Raw genomic sequence first — 15,192 nt, 5'->3', positions numbered from 1 at the left:
CCTTTTGGCTGTGTTGATTCATTATTTCCGGTGTTGTGCACGTTGTCTTTGATTTTGGCCCTGTAGAAACTTTGCTGTGGATAATTGCCCCATCTGCTTGGTTTTAAGTTGTGGTTCTTTCAAATGTTCTCCAAGTTCCGCTTCTTTCTTTGAGGTGTAGTTCTTCTGTGAGTTCTTGAAAGTTTTTTTCTGAGTGTTACTCACCACTCAGAAACAGGCCGAAAATGCAGAGAAGTGACCTTGAAGATGATGGTGGTACAAGAATCCCTATTCAGCCTTCCATCCCAGCTCCCCTGAGTACAAGACTCAGGCTTCCTCAAAGAGGGGCTCTTTACCACAATATACCTCTCTGCTGTTTCAGTTGGGACAGACAGAGGTGTCAATTGAATAAAAGAGCGGGGAGAACACACACCGCCAATACCAATGCTGCAAAGGAATACAAAGATATTAGACAGTGTTGAGGTTAATGCCAGTAATTAGAACAGTTGAATTAAATGGGAAACTACCTAGATAGGTATTGGAGTGGAGCTTCCCCGGGGTGGATCTACAAGGAATAACACAAAATGAGTGGAAATGGTCTAATTCAATATCGGTCTCAACTATATATAGAATTGAAAACCACTAACCTGAATAAGGATATACTGAGGAAAGGAATCCATGAAACAGAAGACAACGACAGGAGAAAATAACAAACAGGGATGTTAGTATAGGGAAGTAACCCCGGACGGCACGAGGGTCGCACTAGTGCCGGGTTGGTGCAGTTTCAGGGAAGCGTTTATATGCACTTGAGGACAAGCTCACAGGAAAGTCACTTAATGTCCCAGAATCCAACAGAAGACGAATATCCAAACAAGTCGTGGAGATAAATAGTAGCAGAGATGGGGTTAGCCAATTAAGTATGTACCTGAGCGCACATGTATCCAGAGAAGCTGTAGAAAAGTTCCAGATAGTCGACAGCAAGTCTCTACTTTTTTGGTTCCGAGTGCAGAAGCGGCAACCTGGAATGAAGTACCGCAAGAGACGGAAGGGAGCCGGATCCAGTAACGTTCCGGTCAAACAACCAGACTAGCACAACAGTAATAAAGGAGGAGACGAGGCAATCCAGTAGTCCGGCAAAGGTCAAAACCAGGATTTCAGATGAGGAATCATGTAGGAAGACGCAAAGAAGTAACAGACATAACCGCGTGTAGCTTGTAACGCTAATTAGCAGCAAACAGCCCCTTGGAAGACGGTGGTCTTATAGTCGTAAGAGGGGCGTGTCTTGCCGTACGTCTTCCACGTACAAGACTTGTCAGCTGACCCGGAGTCTGTCGTAGTGTATACAGACATCTATAAACACAAGGGTGTGCCTGAACATACAAAGTCAAAAAATATCATTTGTGGAGCTAACAGTATTATTCTCCTGGTAGCCTAAACAATAGATTAAATCAAATTCAAAATTTACTGGTCTCTCACCAGTCAAAGTAACCTTTATGAGAAAAAAAAGGGGGAAAAGTACATTGGCATAAAAAAATTATAAACTTGCTTTAATTGTTAGTTTGTAACAAGACAATGTGTCAATTTAATAAGTACATACAACATGAAAAACATACAAAAACAATGCAATTTACAAAGAGAAAAAAACAGGACTATTTAGTCCATACAATCTATGCGAGCAGAATTTATGCAAAGGTTCACAGAAGTAGGGGTACAACCCCACTAGGAAATAAACATGGGAACCCAATATATGGGAACTGACAAAAAATGATTTGGTGTTAGCAAAACAGTGAATACATTTTAAATCATGAGAGTTTTCCGAGATAGCTAATAAAGCTTAAACTATCCCTAGCTGACCCTTAAAGGCTCAGATTAAACAATTTCGTGAAAATGGCACAGTACATGCGCCAACCAGAGCCTGATTATGGCTACAACAAAAAAAATATATATCACACAGAATATTGTTTGCTAAGCCTAATTTTGGCTAACCGTGTAAACAATGTCGCACAGTGCTGTGTGTTAAGCCAGATTTTGGCTGAAAAAAATTTCGACATATACAATGTCGCCCAAACAGTCATTTATCTGCTGTGTTGTGTATACAGACGCCATGGTAGCCTGTATCTGGTCCATAGAGGAGCTTGTAAAAAAGTCGTATTCTGCAAGGAGGCCCGTGGGGAAGCCTGAAGTGTAACTCTGAGCGATCTCATCTACAACGCTGTTTATCCGGTCGTGAAGGCTGTGGAGTTGTTCATATGGGGATTCTGTTGTGGATATGATGTGTTGGTTGGTTTGTTTGATTCCAGTATTACTTAAAACGTTTTGGTATGTACTTTTTTCCAGGGTCCGGATAGGATCAGCTGACCTAATGTTGGTACCGCCCGCTCTAGAGCTTCTGTAAAGATTCTGAATGGAATGAATAAGTGCTCTCCCAAATGGAGGCGTATTGTCGAACAGACTATGACAATGCTCTCATTCTGTTTATTACAAAAGTGCCTTGAGCAGCTCTGATCCAGGCAGTTCTGTCTAGGATCTAATAATGCATTTCACAGTATTTTAAAATATCTGCACACAGACATTTGATCAATTGTAATCTGTCAAGACCTGAGCAATTCATACAGTCCTTTGGTCAAGAGCCAGATACTGAGCTGGCATACCATTGAACAGCTAATGACTCATTTGGAAAACAATCCACAGAATCTCGCCAGCTCACCTAGCAGAGTTCTTCAATACCTATTAACATACATTTTGATCTGCCAAAAAGACTTCCAATTGAAAGTCATAGATAACAAACTTATTCTGTGTGCACTTTCGTCCTTTGCAGTTTTAACTGAGTGGAAGTCCTGTTTTCTGTCTTAATTGTTGTAAGTCTTTCAAGTTTTACTAAAGCATTGAGGTATTATTTTGTTCTCGTTTAAATATCTATTTGCATTGCACAATGCCTCAGAGCTAAGCGTACTTTTGGCAGTTGGATATGCGTCATAAAAACTGAATAAGACCACCACCTATAATCGATCACTGTAGGGCTTAAGGCATATTTTCTTTGTTAGGCCTCAAAGCATCTTGGGTGTTGCTGGTTCTGTACGCAAGCCTTCACAGGTACCCTCTTCAGAATATTGTGCAAAACCATTCGCCAGTTGATAAAACTGGAGTTGAATTGAAGGATAAGAGAAAACCTCTTAAAGGTTAGAACTTCCAAGAATTTGAGGCACAATCCAATGGCATGGCTAGCTGAGAACAATCTTCTATAAATGAAACACCTGCCAAGTGGGGATGGATACTATAAGAGTGCAATTTGTAAAACATTGCAAGTGTACTGCCTTTAGATGCTGTAGATTGCCTGCACCGTTTCTGAGGCGGATACTTCCAAATGCCCAAGTTTTGTCTCAAGTTGCCTTCAGAAATGACCGAAGGTCTGTGCTGGCAGAAGAATAATTCACAGGAATCCTTTTTGTACTTTCAAAGATAAATCATTTTACGGTATCTGTTTTTCAAGGGGATTGGGTCCTCCGACGTATTCCATATCCATGACAGTAATCACCACAGCTGTGCTGCTTCGGAAAATCTTTCGGCATCGATACGCCGCCCTCGAGGACCTCCTCCGATGGCCGATGTTATAAGTAGGACGCACGACGCCTGTAGCATCGGTTCCGTTTTTTCCGCGAACGTGTTCGCTTCGGAGATCTCGGCACGCCTCGACTCTTTGGAGTTTCTGTTCTTTCGGTTCTTCGAACCTGTTGGTTTGTGAAGTTAAAGTCCTTCGTGATGTCTACCTCTTCTTCCACCCCGAGTCCGGGCTTCAAGAAGTGCGGGGACTGCGGATCCAAGATGTCAGTGACGGACTCGCACAACGCCTGCCTCTGGTGCCTCGGGGAGGCCCATGACATGGATGATTGTGTCGACTGCCAGTCGCTTACGTCCAAAGCCTTGCGGGGGTGCAAGAAGAAACTGTTGGTCGGCAAGGTGTCCAAGTCTCGGAAGTCGAGGTCCGCGGGGCTTTCGACTGACGATTCGAGGGGCAACTCTCCGCATCGTCATCGGAAGTCCAGTGGGTGGGTCTCGGTCCTGGAGTGGGTCCTGCCACTCCTCTGCTTCTTCGAGGCACTCGCAGAAGCGCCGTCATCGGTCGCCTTCCCCGTCCTCATCAGAGGACTCTGCCCGTCGGCGGGTCACTTATCCCGCCAAGCATGCGACGCCGGAGGAATGGGTTTCCTTCGATAAGAAAATGCTAGCGATTCTCGAATCTCAGGGCACTGGTCCGTCCGCGCCTCTTAGTGGGGTCGGTCGTGATCGGACTAGAGACACCACTCGTACGCCTTCGGGCTCGGGTGGTCGGCACGATTCGTGGCAGCGGTCCCGCTCAGGCAAGGGGAATCGTTCTAGTCACGCCGTTCCAGGTCCCGGTCCTCGACGCGCTCGAGACCGTGTGAGCATGTGATGTCTTCGAGGAAGACGTTGACGCCTGTGGCGCCGAGGTCGTCTGGGGAATCTCTCGAGGCTCCGCCTCTGAGGAAGTCGGTGACGCCATCGGCGCCCAGGATGTCGAGGGACACGCTCGGTGCTCCGCCCTCAAGGCCTGTGTCAACGCCGTCGATGCCGTCGGCGCCACGTTCTGCGTCAACGCTGATTCACTCGACGCCTTTCGAGGCTGTTTTGACGGTGGAACTCCCTAGAAAGGCTCTGGCCAAGGTCAAGCATGGCTTTGTTCCCCATTCTGTGCCCTCGTTCCGCCATCTTGAGTACATTTCGGAGGTGGATGAGGGCTCTGATGATGGCATGGTTCCTGATATGGTGCCAGATGAGATTCTCTCGGGCCATAGCCAGATTGAGGACCTGCGTCAGTCCCTGCACGACGCCAGTGGTCTGGACACCTCTCAGGAGGTGGAGTTTTGTAGGCCTGAGCCTGGCACCCATGCCGACTCCTCATACCGGCGCCTTATGTCTAGGGTCACTGAGTACTTGGGGTGGTCTGCTCCCCCAGGGGATTTTCTTCAGGATGACCTCACGGATATCCTCGACCAAGGTCCACCAACTGACCCGGTACTGCCGTTCCATATGGCTCTACAGAGGAGGGTGCGGCTTGGACTTCTCCGGAGAGTCTCCCAGCCGTGGGCAAGTCTTTGCCGCGAAAATACCACCCAGCCATTAGCGACCTCTGCTACTTGACCAAGCACCCCAGTCCGGAGAGTTTGGTGGTGCAGGCGGCTATGGCCCCAGCAAAGCAGGCGTAGTATCCTACCATCCCTCCTGATGGGGACGACAAGCGTTTTGATGGTTGGGCGAAGAAAGTGTTTTCTTCAGGGGGTATGGCTCTTCAGGCGGCCAACTCCGTATGTGCCTTGTCACGTTTCACGCACACTCTGTGGAACTGTGTTTGCCCAGCGGCAGAAAATATTCCCGAAGGGGACGAACAGGATGGTTTTCTTGCTATGGTCTGTGTGAGGCCGTTCAGTCGGGTTTGGACATGGCAGATTGTGTCAGCCGGTCCATGGCGGCAAGCACCGTAATAAGGTTTGCGTGGTTGCGGAAGTCGGGGTTTGCTCCTGATGTGCAGGCCCGGCTCCTCAACATGCCTTTTGACGGTGAACATCTTTTTGGAAGCAAGGCTGACAAGAGCCTTGAGAGGTTGGGCGCTGCGATTCGCCAGCCTCTGCCTTTTCGTCCTAGGGGACAGCAATGGAGGGGAGGTTCCTTTTGTTGTTACTCATCCTTTGGTAAAGCGAGAGGAGCTGCCAGTCAAAGGGGCCACCGTAGGAGTGCCAGAGGTGGAAAGCAGGGTACTCGAGGTGCCAAGGCCGCTCGGGCAGTTGCCTCTTTGCCCTCAGGCAACGCAGCAGCAGCTTCAGCTCAGTCATGAGGCCATGTCCCATGGTTCGCCGGTTAGGGGAAGGCTGGCGCAGCATCTTGTCAAATGGCGTGCCATTACTTCAGATGTGTGGGTTCTGGAGATCATAGCCCACGGCTACTGTCTTCCCTTTCGGCAGAGGCCTCACGACAGTCCACCAGGGAATCTCTCGTTGCAGAGTCCGGAGCCGCTCCTTGTGCAGGAGGTTTAAGCCCTGCTGGAGAAAGGCGCCATAGAACTGGTGCATGTAGCGGAGAAGAACAAGGGATGGTATTCCCCTTATTTTTTGATTTCCAAGAAAGACGGGGGATTGAGACCCATCGTGGACTTGCGCGGTTTGAACAAACTCCTCAGGAAGGACAAGTTCAAGATGGTTACTCTTTTTCCAAGTCCTCCAGGCCCTTCAACTTCAGGACTGGTTGGTGTCTCTCGACCTCAAGGACGCTTATTTTCATGTGCCGATCCATCCAAAGCACAAGTACCTGAGGTTCGCGGTTGGCGACTCACACTTTCAGTTTCGGGTCCTGCCGTTCGGATTGACCTCCGCCCCGAGGGTCTTCACCAAGCTCATGGTAGTGGTGGCAGCGCATCTCAGGAAAGGGGGCATTCACGTCTACCCCTACCTGGACGATTGGTTGATCAGGGCGCGCTCTCCCGAGCAAGTCCTGGATCATCTGTCCGTCACCTGCCACTCCCTCCACAAGCTGGGCTTCTCCCTCAACTTAAAGAAGTCCCATTTGACACCAACTCAAAGGCTCCACTACATCGGAGCAGTGCTCGACACGTCCCTGGGGCAGTGTTTTCCTCCCCAGGTGTGGGCTCATCACATTCAGAAGATGGTGCACAAGTTTCAGCATGCCCAGAGTCTCCCAGCGTTCGAGTTCTTGAGATTGCTCGGCCTCATGGCATCCTGCATTCTTCTGGTGCCAGAGGCCAGGTTGCGGATGAGATCTTTGCAATGGGCACTCAAGCTGCAGTGGTCTCAGTCCTCCGGCGGGATGTCGGACCCTGTTCAGGTGCCGTCCTCGGTCGCCCAGGACCTTCTATGGTGGGCCGTCGAAGGCAATCTGATGAAGGGGGCTCCATTTTGGCTACCCTGGCCGGAGGTGACGATCGTGACGGATGCATCCCTCACGGGATGGGGAGCTCATGCCAACGAGTTGACAGTCAGCAGTCGTTGGTCTCTGTCGGAGTCCAGACTCCATATCAATCTGTTGGAGCTGAGGGCCGTCAGGCTTGCCCTGAAGGCTTTTCTGCCGACTGTGCGAGGAAAGAATGTCCTGATCCTGATGGGCAACACAGTGGCCATGCACTACCTCAACAAAAAGGGGGGGCAGGGTCACTTCCTCTGTGCAGGGAGGTGATGCAGCTCTGATTCTGGGCAATCCAGCAGGAAGTTTCGATCTCGCCAGTTCATCTGGCGGGAGACGAAAACAAGACGGCGGACGCTCTGAGCAGGCAGAGCGCGATCTCTTACGAGTGGGAGTTGGCTCAGGAGATTCTCCTGGAGATCTTTGCCCTTTGGGGGACCCCTCAAGTGGATCTCTTTGCCTCCAGTGTCAACCGGAAGTGCAAAAGTTTCTGCTTGCGGGAATTTCCTCCAAGAGGAGCCTTGGGAGACGCGTTCGTGGTGGAGTGGTCATTCCCACTACTGTACGTGTTTCCTCCAGTCCCCGTCATCCCGCAAGTGCTGCAGAGGTTACGAAGGTTCGGTTCCCGGATGATCCTCATTGCTCCGGCGTGGTACCCGGACCTTCTTGACTTGTCCATCTGCCCTCCACGTCGTCTTCCCTACCGAGGCGATCTGCTCTCACGGGAGGGGGGGTCAGGTTCTTCATCCAGAGGTCAGATCCCTCTACCTTCAAGCTTCGTTTCTGAAAGGTTGAGGTATAAGGATTGGGACGTCCCTGAAGACGTGATGGAGGTGTTGCTTTCGGCCAGAAGGCCCGCAACAAAGTCCCTGTACCGATGCCGTTGGAGAAAGTTCTGCGACTGGTGCAGGGTTAAGAATGTGGATCCATTTTCATGTGGCATTCCTGTGGTTCTGTCTTTTTTGCTTTCTTTAGCTCACAGTGGCTTACAAGTGGGTACCGTTAAAGGTTACCTGGCGGCGCTGTCAATATTTAAGCGCTCGTCTGAAGAGTGTTCTTATTTTAAAATCCATTTAATTTCTCAGTTTCTAAAAGGGCTCACTAATGTGTTCCCTCCGTCACCTTTCCAGGTGCCCGGTTGGGATTTGAACCTTGTCCTCAAGTTTCTGATGGGTGCTCCGTTTGAGCCTTTGCATTCGTACCCTTTGAGACTGTTAACTCTTAAAACTGTATTTTTGGTTGCGGTCACTTCCGCTCGCAGAGTGAGTTACAGGCACTTTCAGTTAAGCCACTCTTCACTGTATTTCATGAGGACAGGGTTGTCCTTAGAGTTCGTCCTTCCTTTCTTCCGAAGGTGGTGTCGGAATTTCATTTAGACCAGAAGGTTATTCTTCCGGCATTTTATCCTCCTCCGCATCCTGGTAAGGAAAAGGAGAGGCTCCATAGGCTCGATCCTAGGAGAGCTTTAAGATTTTATATTTCACGCATGTCCCGGGTCAGAGTGGACGATCAACTCTTCATTGGTTACGCTGGAAAGCGTTTGGGACAAGCTGTGACTAAGCAGACTTTGTCTCGCTGGATTATTCTGGCAATTTCTGAATGTTAATGCTTGGCGGGTAAGGACCCACCAGTCGGCTTGCAGGCCCATTCTACCAGGGGTATGGCTGCCTCTACTGCCCTACAGAGGGGTGTTCCTATTCGTAACATCTGTGATGCAGCCACCTGGGCTTCGGTCCATACTTTTGTACTTCACTACTCACTCGATTCCATCCGTGGGCAGGATCTGACCTTTGGCAAGGCGGTCCTTTGCTCTGCAATTTGATTGGGCATTCTAAATTTCTGTATTCTAAATTCTTTTCCCACCTCCTTGCAATTGGTACTGCTTCGGGAGTCTGTCATACGTATGGAATACGTCGGAGGACCCAATCCCCTCAAAGAACAAGTTACTCTCATACCTGGTAACGTTCTTTCGATGGGATGGTCCGACGACGTATTCCATATCGCTCCCTCCCTGCCTTCCCCGCTACAGAATTTCTTATGCGATTGCATCTTACGTTTCCGCAAGGCTTTGTGTGATCAGACTGGCACTAGACGTTCGGGGAAAAAACGACAACTGAGGCTACGGGCGTCGTGCCTCCTACTTAAAACATCCAGTGCCGTCGGAGAAGGTCCTCGAGGGCGGCGTATCGACGTCATGGACGCAGACGCCCAAAGATTTTCCGAAGCAGCACAGCTGTGGTGATTACTGTCATAGATATGGAATACGTCGTCGGACCATCCCATCGAAAGAACGTTACCAGGTAAGAGAGTAACTTGTTCTTTAAAAACATGTAAAAAGATGTACGGTGTGATTTACATAATGTCTCAAACTTTCAACACATGCCCACAATTTGCTAAACCTGTTAGAATAGTGAATTAATCCAATACTGCAAGTGGAGAATGATACAGGATCCAGGTATGTTTTTTCTCGAAGGCCTTGGGCCAGCATGATCTATTGGCTCTAATGGGTTCCCCCCAATTGTAATTTGGTTAGTCAACTGCTGTAATGCTAACTGGACATTTAGCTCTTTTTTTTGCCTACATTACTCTTCCACCCCTATGCTTCCACTCTAGAATGCTTGATTTGTTGTATTGTACGCTATTTGCAATTGCTGATATAATTGTTCTCTCATTTCTGTGGTAGAATTGTTACTGCCCTTTTGATTCTGTTCACACAGAAAATATGTTGCTAGCTTTTGAATTTGTTCATTTAACAAATACCTGCATCTTGCTTGTCCCTTCAGTACACTACTACATTTCAATATTGTGTTTTCTGGACCAACACGCTCTACTTTAAATCTCCAGTTATATATTTCATGAATGGTAATATTGCACATGTATGATCGATGATATATACCCGCTGTCTAAGATTTTGTATCCTTTTCCCCCCCATCCGTACATGTATACCCTTAATATTCTACCCTTCTGGTTGTGTCCATGTTATTGTACCTTATTATTGTCCCAAGTTTTCAGTGCTTTGCTTCAATAAGGGTTGCCCTCTATAAAACCCAGCCCATACACGCATACAAATATATAAACAAAAGAGTGTATGTTTAAACTTGTATCTTTTTGTTTTACCTTTAGCACTTGAAGCATCAACAAGAAGGCCTTAGTCATCTTATTGGCATAATAAAAGATGACCTGGAAGATATCAAACTTGCTGAGCAGGGACTGAATGACACAGTTCACATTAGAGGCGGGATCTTCAGTTGACACTTCACAAGCACCCACCTTTGTTGTTGTATGCAGCGTGTTCCTGCGTAGGCACCACCTTAAGCTGCAACTGAAAAGATGTAATTGCTGCCCCTTTAAAGAAGTTGAAGTTGCAATCAGTTTTGGTGTTTCATTCTTTTTGCCGGCAAACCCGATGGCTCAGAAAGTCAGGCTTCATAACCCCCCACAAAGCGCATAAATATGCAGATAACCCTTAACTGAAAATATACCCTCATAAGCATATGCACAGACTTCTATTCTTACATTTTATGACTGATGGTCTTGAAGTTGCCTTTGGCATAGTTACATCCACTGAAATGTGCATGGCGTGAGCCACATGTTCTTGAGCAAATGGCTCCAGCGCATATCGGACGCCATTGTATAGATGTAATATATAATGTGAAATTCTTTGAGAGGTCAAAGATTTATAAACATTTTGTAGCATATTTAAAGCTTAAATTTGGCCTTCTAGGTCTAGACAAACCTCTAGGAATAGATCCCTGGAATGACCATATGATTGGTAAGGTATCTTACTAGTACGGCTTCCTTGTGGTGTTTCCGTAATCCATGTGTGGAAACTGCAAACATTTTTGTTAACAATATTATTGCCTAGTGGATTTATTTTCTGTTTTGGTTTTAAGATTTCATTTTTTTTTTTTTTTTACCACCCATTGGGAAGCTGGTTGCTTTCGTCATTGCTTTTTAGAGAATCCATTTTCACGGTCCAGCCACTGTTGCCTGCTTTCAGAGCTTGTCGTCCTGAGAAGAGTCCACAACTACCTCCAACGTTAGCCCATCCACTGAATCTACAAGCAATCAATCAACCAACCAAATGTAAAATATGTTCATATATACTCTTACAAAAGTTTTTGGGTCAAATGTGAAAAAAGTCTTTTACAGTAATAAAACATGTTATTTTCATGCAAGTTGATGGTGTTTTTCACTCTGATTTAAATGTCTTTAGTTTTGCCTTCTATGACTTGCATAATGTTTGGGTTTACACAAGTGACCCTTTTAATTCCGTGGAGGAAGCAAATTAGTGTTTTCAAACTTGTTCAGGGCTAAATAACTACCAGAAAGATATTGCTTTTCTTGTACATTGCTTACAAAGGGATCGAAATTCAGATTGGATAAGAAGGAGCTACAGGCTGCTCCTGGGTATTTGGCATTTAGAGATGAGCAGGAGCTACCACTGAGGACAGGGGAGTTAGTATAGAGAATCCTGCCAATATAACTGCTACATAAAATGCAAATTTAAAATTACGGTCATTATTTTAGACTCCTTATGCTTCAAATGTTGTATTGATGTGTCCTAATACTTATTTATAGATTTTCACAAAATGTACAGGATTAATGTCAAACAGATATGTTCGGCACCAGTTTGGTTGGGGAGAGAAAAGTAGCTCCTGGTCGTGGTTGGTGCAGGAGATGAATAGCTCCCAGCTTCCCTCCATTTCAAACCCTGCTTACATAAATGTCGAGGAATGGTGAAGTAGTGATTAAGGGGTAGTGTACTTGGTTGCTAAGATTGGAGATTCAAATATAATCATGACAAACTGCACCATTTATGTTTTCTTTTCACTTTGAAATCAGCCTAATCATGTAATTCCACAATAAGCCAACACTCATGTCACACCAGCATGAACAGCACTATCATTCTCCAGCATGGGGTCTGGCATGGATTCACATGCTCATGAATATTCCCCGTCGTCAGGCTGGGAATCCTCGGTAAAGAAAAAACCAGTATCAGTTTCGTTTCTGATCTGTCTTTCGTAGTAACAACCAATCACTGGTCACTGCGTCATACTGACCACAGCCAATGACTGCCCTCTACCTAAGCACCGCCTCTGGCAGCCATCTTCAGATTTTTACCGCACGTTCATGTGTTGGGATCCTCGTGCTATTGCTCTCGAGCGTTAGTGCTATTTTTTTCACGTTTTTTTCTCAAAAACTTCGTTTTTTCGGTCAAAAGAGCCTCAAGCTCCACCGACTCACTATCCGATCAACGGGGACCCGTGTCGGATTCGTCTGCGCCCCTCAAGGGTGAAGATTCGTCGAGCTACGCTTTTGGAGGACTCCAGAAGTTTCTCAGGCCCGGTCATGGCCCAGGAGAAGGGAAGCTCGACGCCCGGAAAGCTGTTCAGGGTCTGCCCTGGATGCCAGCTGCAGAACGTCTTCAAGGAGGACGAACACTCCTTTTGTCTCTACTGCCTACATGAGGACAAGACGCACGTGGAGAAGGACTGTGCGTTTTGCGACAACATGTCGGAGTGGACCATGAAGGACCGCCATCAACGTCTCGCCAACTGGCTAGAAGGGAAGAGCCCGTCCGGCGAGAAGAAGAAGAAGAAATCTGAGCGGTCTTCTAAGTCCTTTGAGGACGCCCCGGCGACGGGGGTCCAACATAAGGCCAAGCACCGTGAGTCCGCTGGCACCGGGAGCGCCGAACGGTCGGGCTCTACGGTCGCCAGGCAGGGCGCACCCTCCCCGGCACCATCAACCACGAGCCAACGCTCTGGGTCGGGTAAGAGGAAGGCCGAGCACCCGGCAAAGCTCCTGGAGAGGCCCCGGTCGAGCTCGAAGGCCCCATCGGAGGGGGAGCGAGGCGGTGTCCCCCCCTCAAGGATAAGGCGGTGAGCGCACCTAAGGTGGTGAAGGCCTTAATCCATCCGGCCAAGCCCTCTATCGAAACTGTCGCGGCGGCCCTGGCTCAGCCTGGGCAGGCTACACCAGTGGTGGCGACCTAGGGGCTCAGAGTCTCCCTGCCACCTCGGAGGGAGTCATCTTTTGTGCCCATCGATAGGACCCCCGTGAAATCCCCCGTGGGGAAGAAAAAGGGGGGGCAGGGCGTCGTCGTAGATTCGGCCTCAACCTCGGAGGAGGAGCTGGTCGAAGTCTTAAGCCACGGCCTCGGCGTGGAAGAAGACCGACCCGTCGGGATGGATCCCGACGCAGGTGACGACGACATCGTCGAGGGTACCGACGGGGTCCCTGATCGCCCGTCGGATTCCCCTCTGCCAGCGCCGCGAGACAACTCGGTGGCCATTTTGTTGGCTATACAGTCCTTATGCTCAGAGATAAGGACGAGACTACCGTTGCCGACGGAACCTCTCCCGTCGGGGGACCCAGAACCGGGACCTTCTGGTGTTCCCCCTACCAAGAAAAGAAGGATCCACCCTCCGCCTCCTTTTCAGCCGTCGCGCCCCTTCCAGCCCTCCTCCCCGTCCACCCGAGGGGATGATACGGGGACTGACACGGCAGCGACGGGTACGGACGACGAGGTATACGACGAGGATGTACCGTCGTCGCCTCCCACCAGGGCTTCTCCGCCCGACGAGATTGGATCGTTCCACTCCATGATCTCCAGGGCATCCGAGCTTTTTCAACTCTGCCCTGAGGAGAAGAAGAAGGAAGGTTTCCTTTATCAGCGGCGCGAGGCCAAGAGGAAGACGGTCCTCTCAGTGCCTCTATTGGACGACATTTGGGATGAGGGCCTCACCCTCCTCAAGAACCCTTCCACGACACCAGCTAGAAGAGACCGGTACGAGAAGAAGTACCGGGTCCCGGACACGGCCCCCCTGTGCCTCCGGGCGCAGCCTACCCCGGACTCCGTCGTCTCCGCGGCGGCCAGGAAGAAAGCGGGGGGGGTGCGGCCTCCACATCGACTTCCCCACCGGACGGTGAGGGAAAGAAATTGGACGCTATGGGACGCAGAGTCATCTCGTCGGCAGCGACGACGATTAAAGCGGCCAACGCCTTGGCTATCGTGGCCCACTACGACAGGGAGCTCTGGTACAAACTGGCTCCCCTGCTGGACTTCCTGCCGGACGACAAGAGGACAGAGGCCCTGGAGATCCTGCAGGAAGGTGAGGTGGCTTCGGACCACGCCATTACCGTTGCGACGGACATCGCCGACACTGGGTTCCGCCAGTTGGGCAACAGCGTTTGCCTTAGGCGGCGTGGATGGCTCAAGGCTACGGACTTCCGTCAAGACGTTCAGACCAGAGTCCTGGACATGCCCTTCGATGGGAACAACCTGTTTGGCAAAACAGTGGACGATTCCCTTCAGGCCATTAAAGCGGACACTGAGACGGCCCGGGCCCTGGGAGTTCTGCAGCAACGACGGACGCCCTTTCGGAGCAGCGGAGGCAAGGGCGCCTCCAAAGGTTCCGGCGGCGGTTTCTCCACCTACCGTCAAGCGGCCCGCTCGTCGTCTCAGGAGGCCTACAGAGGACGAGGCAAGTATGGCGGATTCCGCCGTCGTCGCCAAGGAGGTTGAGGCGGCAAAGCCTCGTCCAAGCAGGATTGAACCGACCGTGGGGTCGGGCCCCCACCGAAGCACCCCGGTGGGAGGCCGGCTGGCGAGCTTCGTCAGCGTGTGGGAGTCCATCTCCACCGACCGTTGGGTGCTGGACGCCTTGGCCCGGGGCCACGCGCTCAAGTTTCAAAGAAGGTGTCCACGCGTCCCCCCCGTGGCCAGGAAAGAACTTCACGTCCCTCAACTTCTCCTGGAGGTAAAGGCGATGCTCAGGAAGGGCGCCATCGAACTCGTCCCAAAGAGGCTTCGGGGCTCCGGAGTGTACTCGAGATACTTCCTCGTGAAGAAGAAGACGGGGGGATGGCGCCCCATCCTGGACCTGCGACGTCTGAACAAGTTCATCAAGGCGCAAAAGTTTCGGATGGTCACCCTCCAGCACGTCCTGGGTCAGCTGGAGGAAGGAGACTTCCTGTCGTCGTTGGATTTGGAGGATGCCTACTTCCATATTCCCATCCTAAAGGGGCACCGAAAATTCCTCAGGTTTGTGGTCCAAGGGCGTCATTACCAGTTCAAAGCCCTCCCCTTCGGTCTACGGTCGGCACCCAGGGTGTTCACCAAGTGCCTCGCACCGGTGGCGGCGCAGCTGCGCCGCGAGGGGATCCACGTCTACCCCTACCTGGACGACTGGCTCATCCGAGCCAAGACGAGGGAGCTCGCCGTGGTTCACACGGCGAGGACCGTCCAACTTCTCACGGACCTGGGATTCTCCGTGA

The 15,192-nt window shown here is 49.9% G+C and overlaps 1 protein-coding gene across 5 annotated transcripts in view; it reads left to right on the top strand.

Annotated features, from left to right (window-relative positions):
* The window catches only part of NUP54 (nucleoporin 54), a 768,463-nt gene extending 757,376 nt beyond the window's left edge, over positions 1 to 11,087 (top strand). For all 5 annotated transcript variants that reach the window (XM_069626313.1, XM_069626314.1, XM_069626312.1 and 2 more), the window contains one exon: positions 10,033 to 11,087. In XM_069626313.1, the coding sequence (XP_069482414.1) occupies positions 10,033 to 10,161 (129 nt within the window). In that variant the 3' untranslated portion in view covers positions 10,162 to 11,087. The remainder of the gene's footprint in view (positions 1 to 10,032) is intronic.
* Positions 11,088 to 15,192: the final 4,105 nt, after the last annotated feature.

Source organism: Ambystoma mexicanum, chromosome 6p (genome assembly GCF_040938575.1).
Source record: "Ambystoma mexicanum isolate Mex_15411 chromosome 6p, UKY_AmexF1_1, whole genome shotgun sequence".
Classification (NCBI taxonomy): domain Eukaryota; kingdom Metazoa; phylum Chordata; class Amphibia; order Caudata; family Ambystomatidae; genus Ambystoma; species Ambystoma mexicanum.
This window is presented reverse-complemented; position numbering and strand designations above follow the sequence as displayed.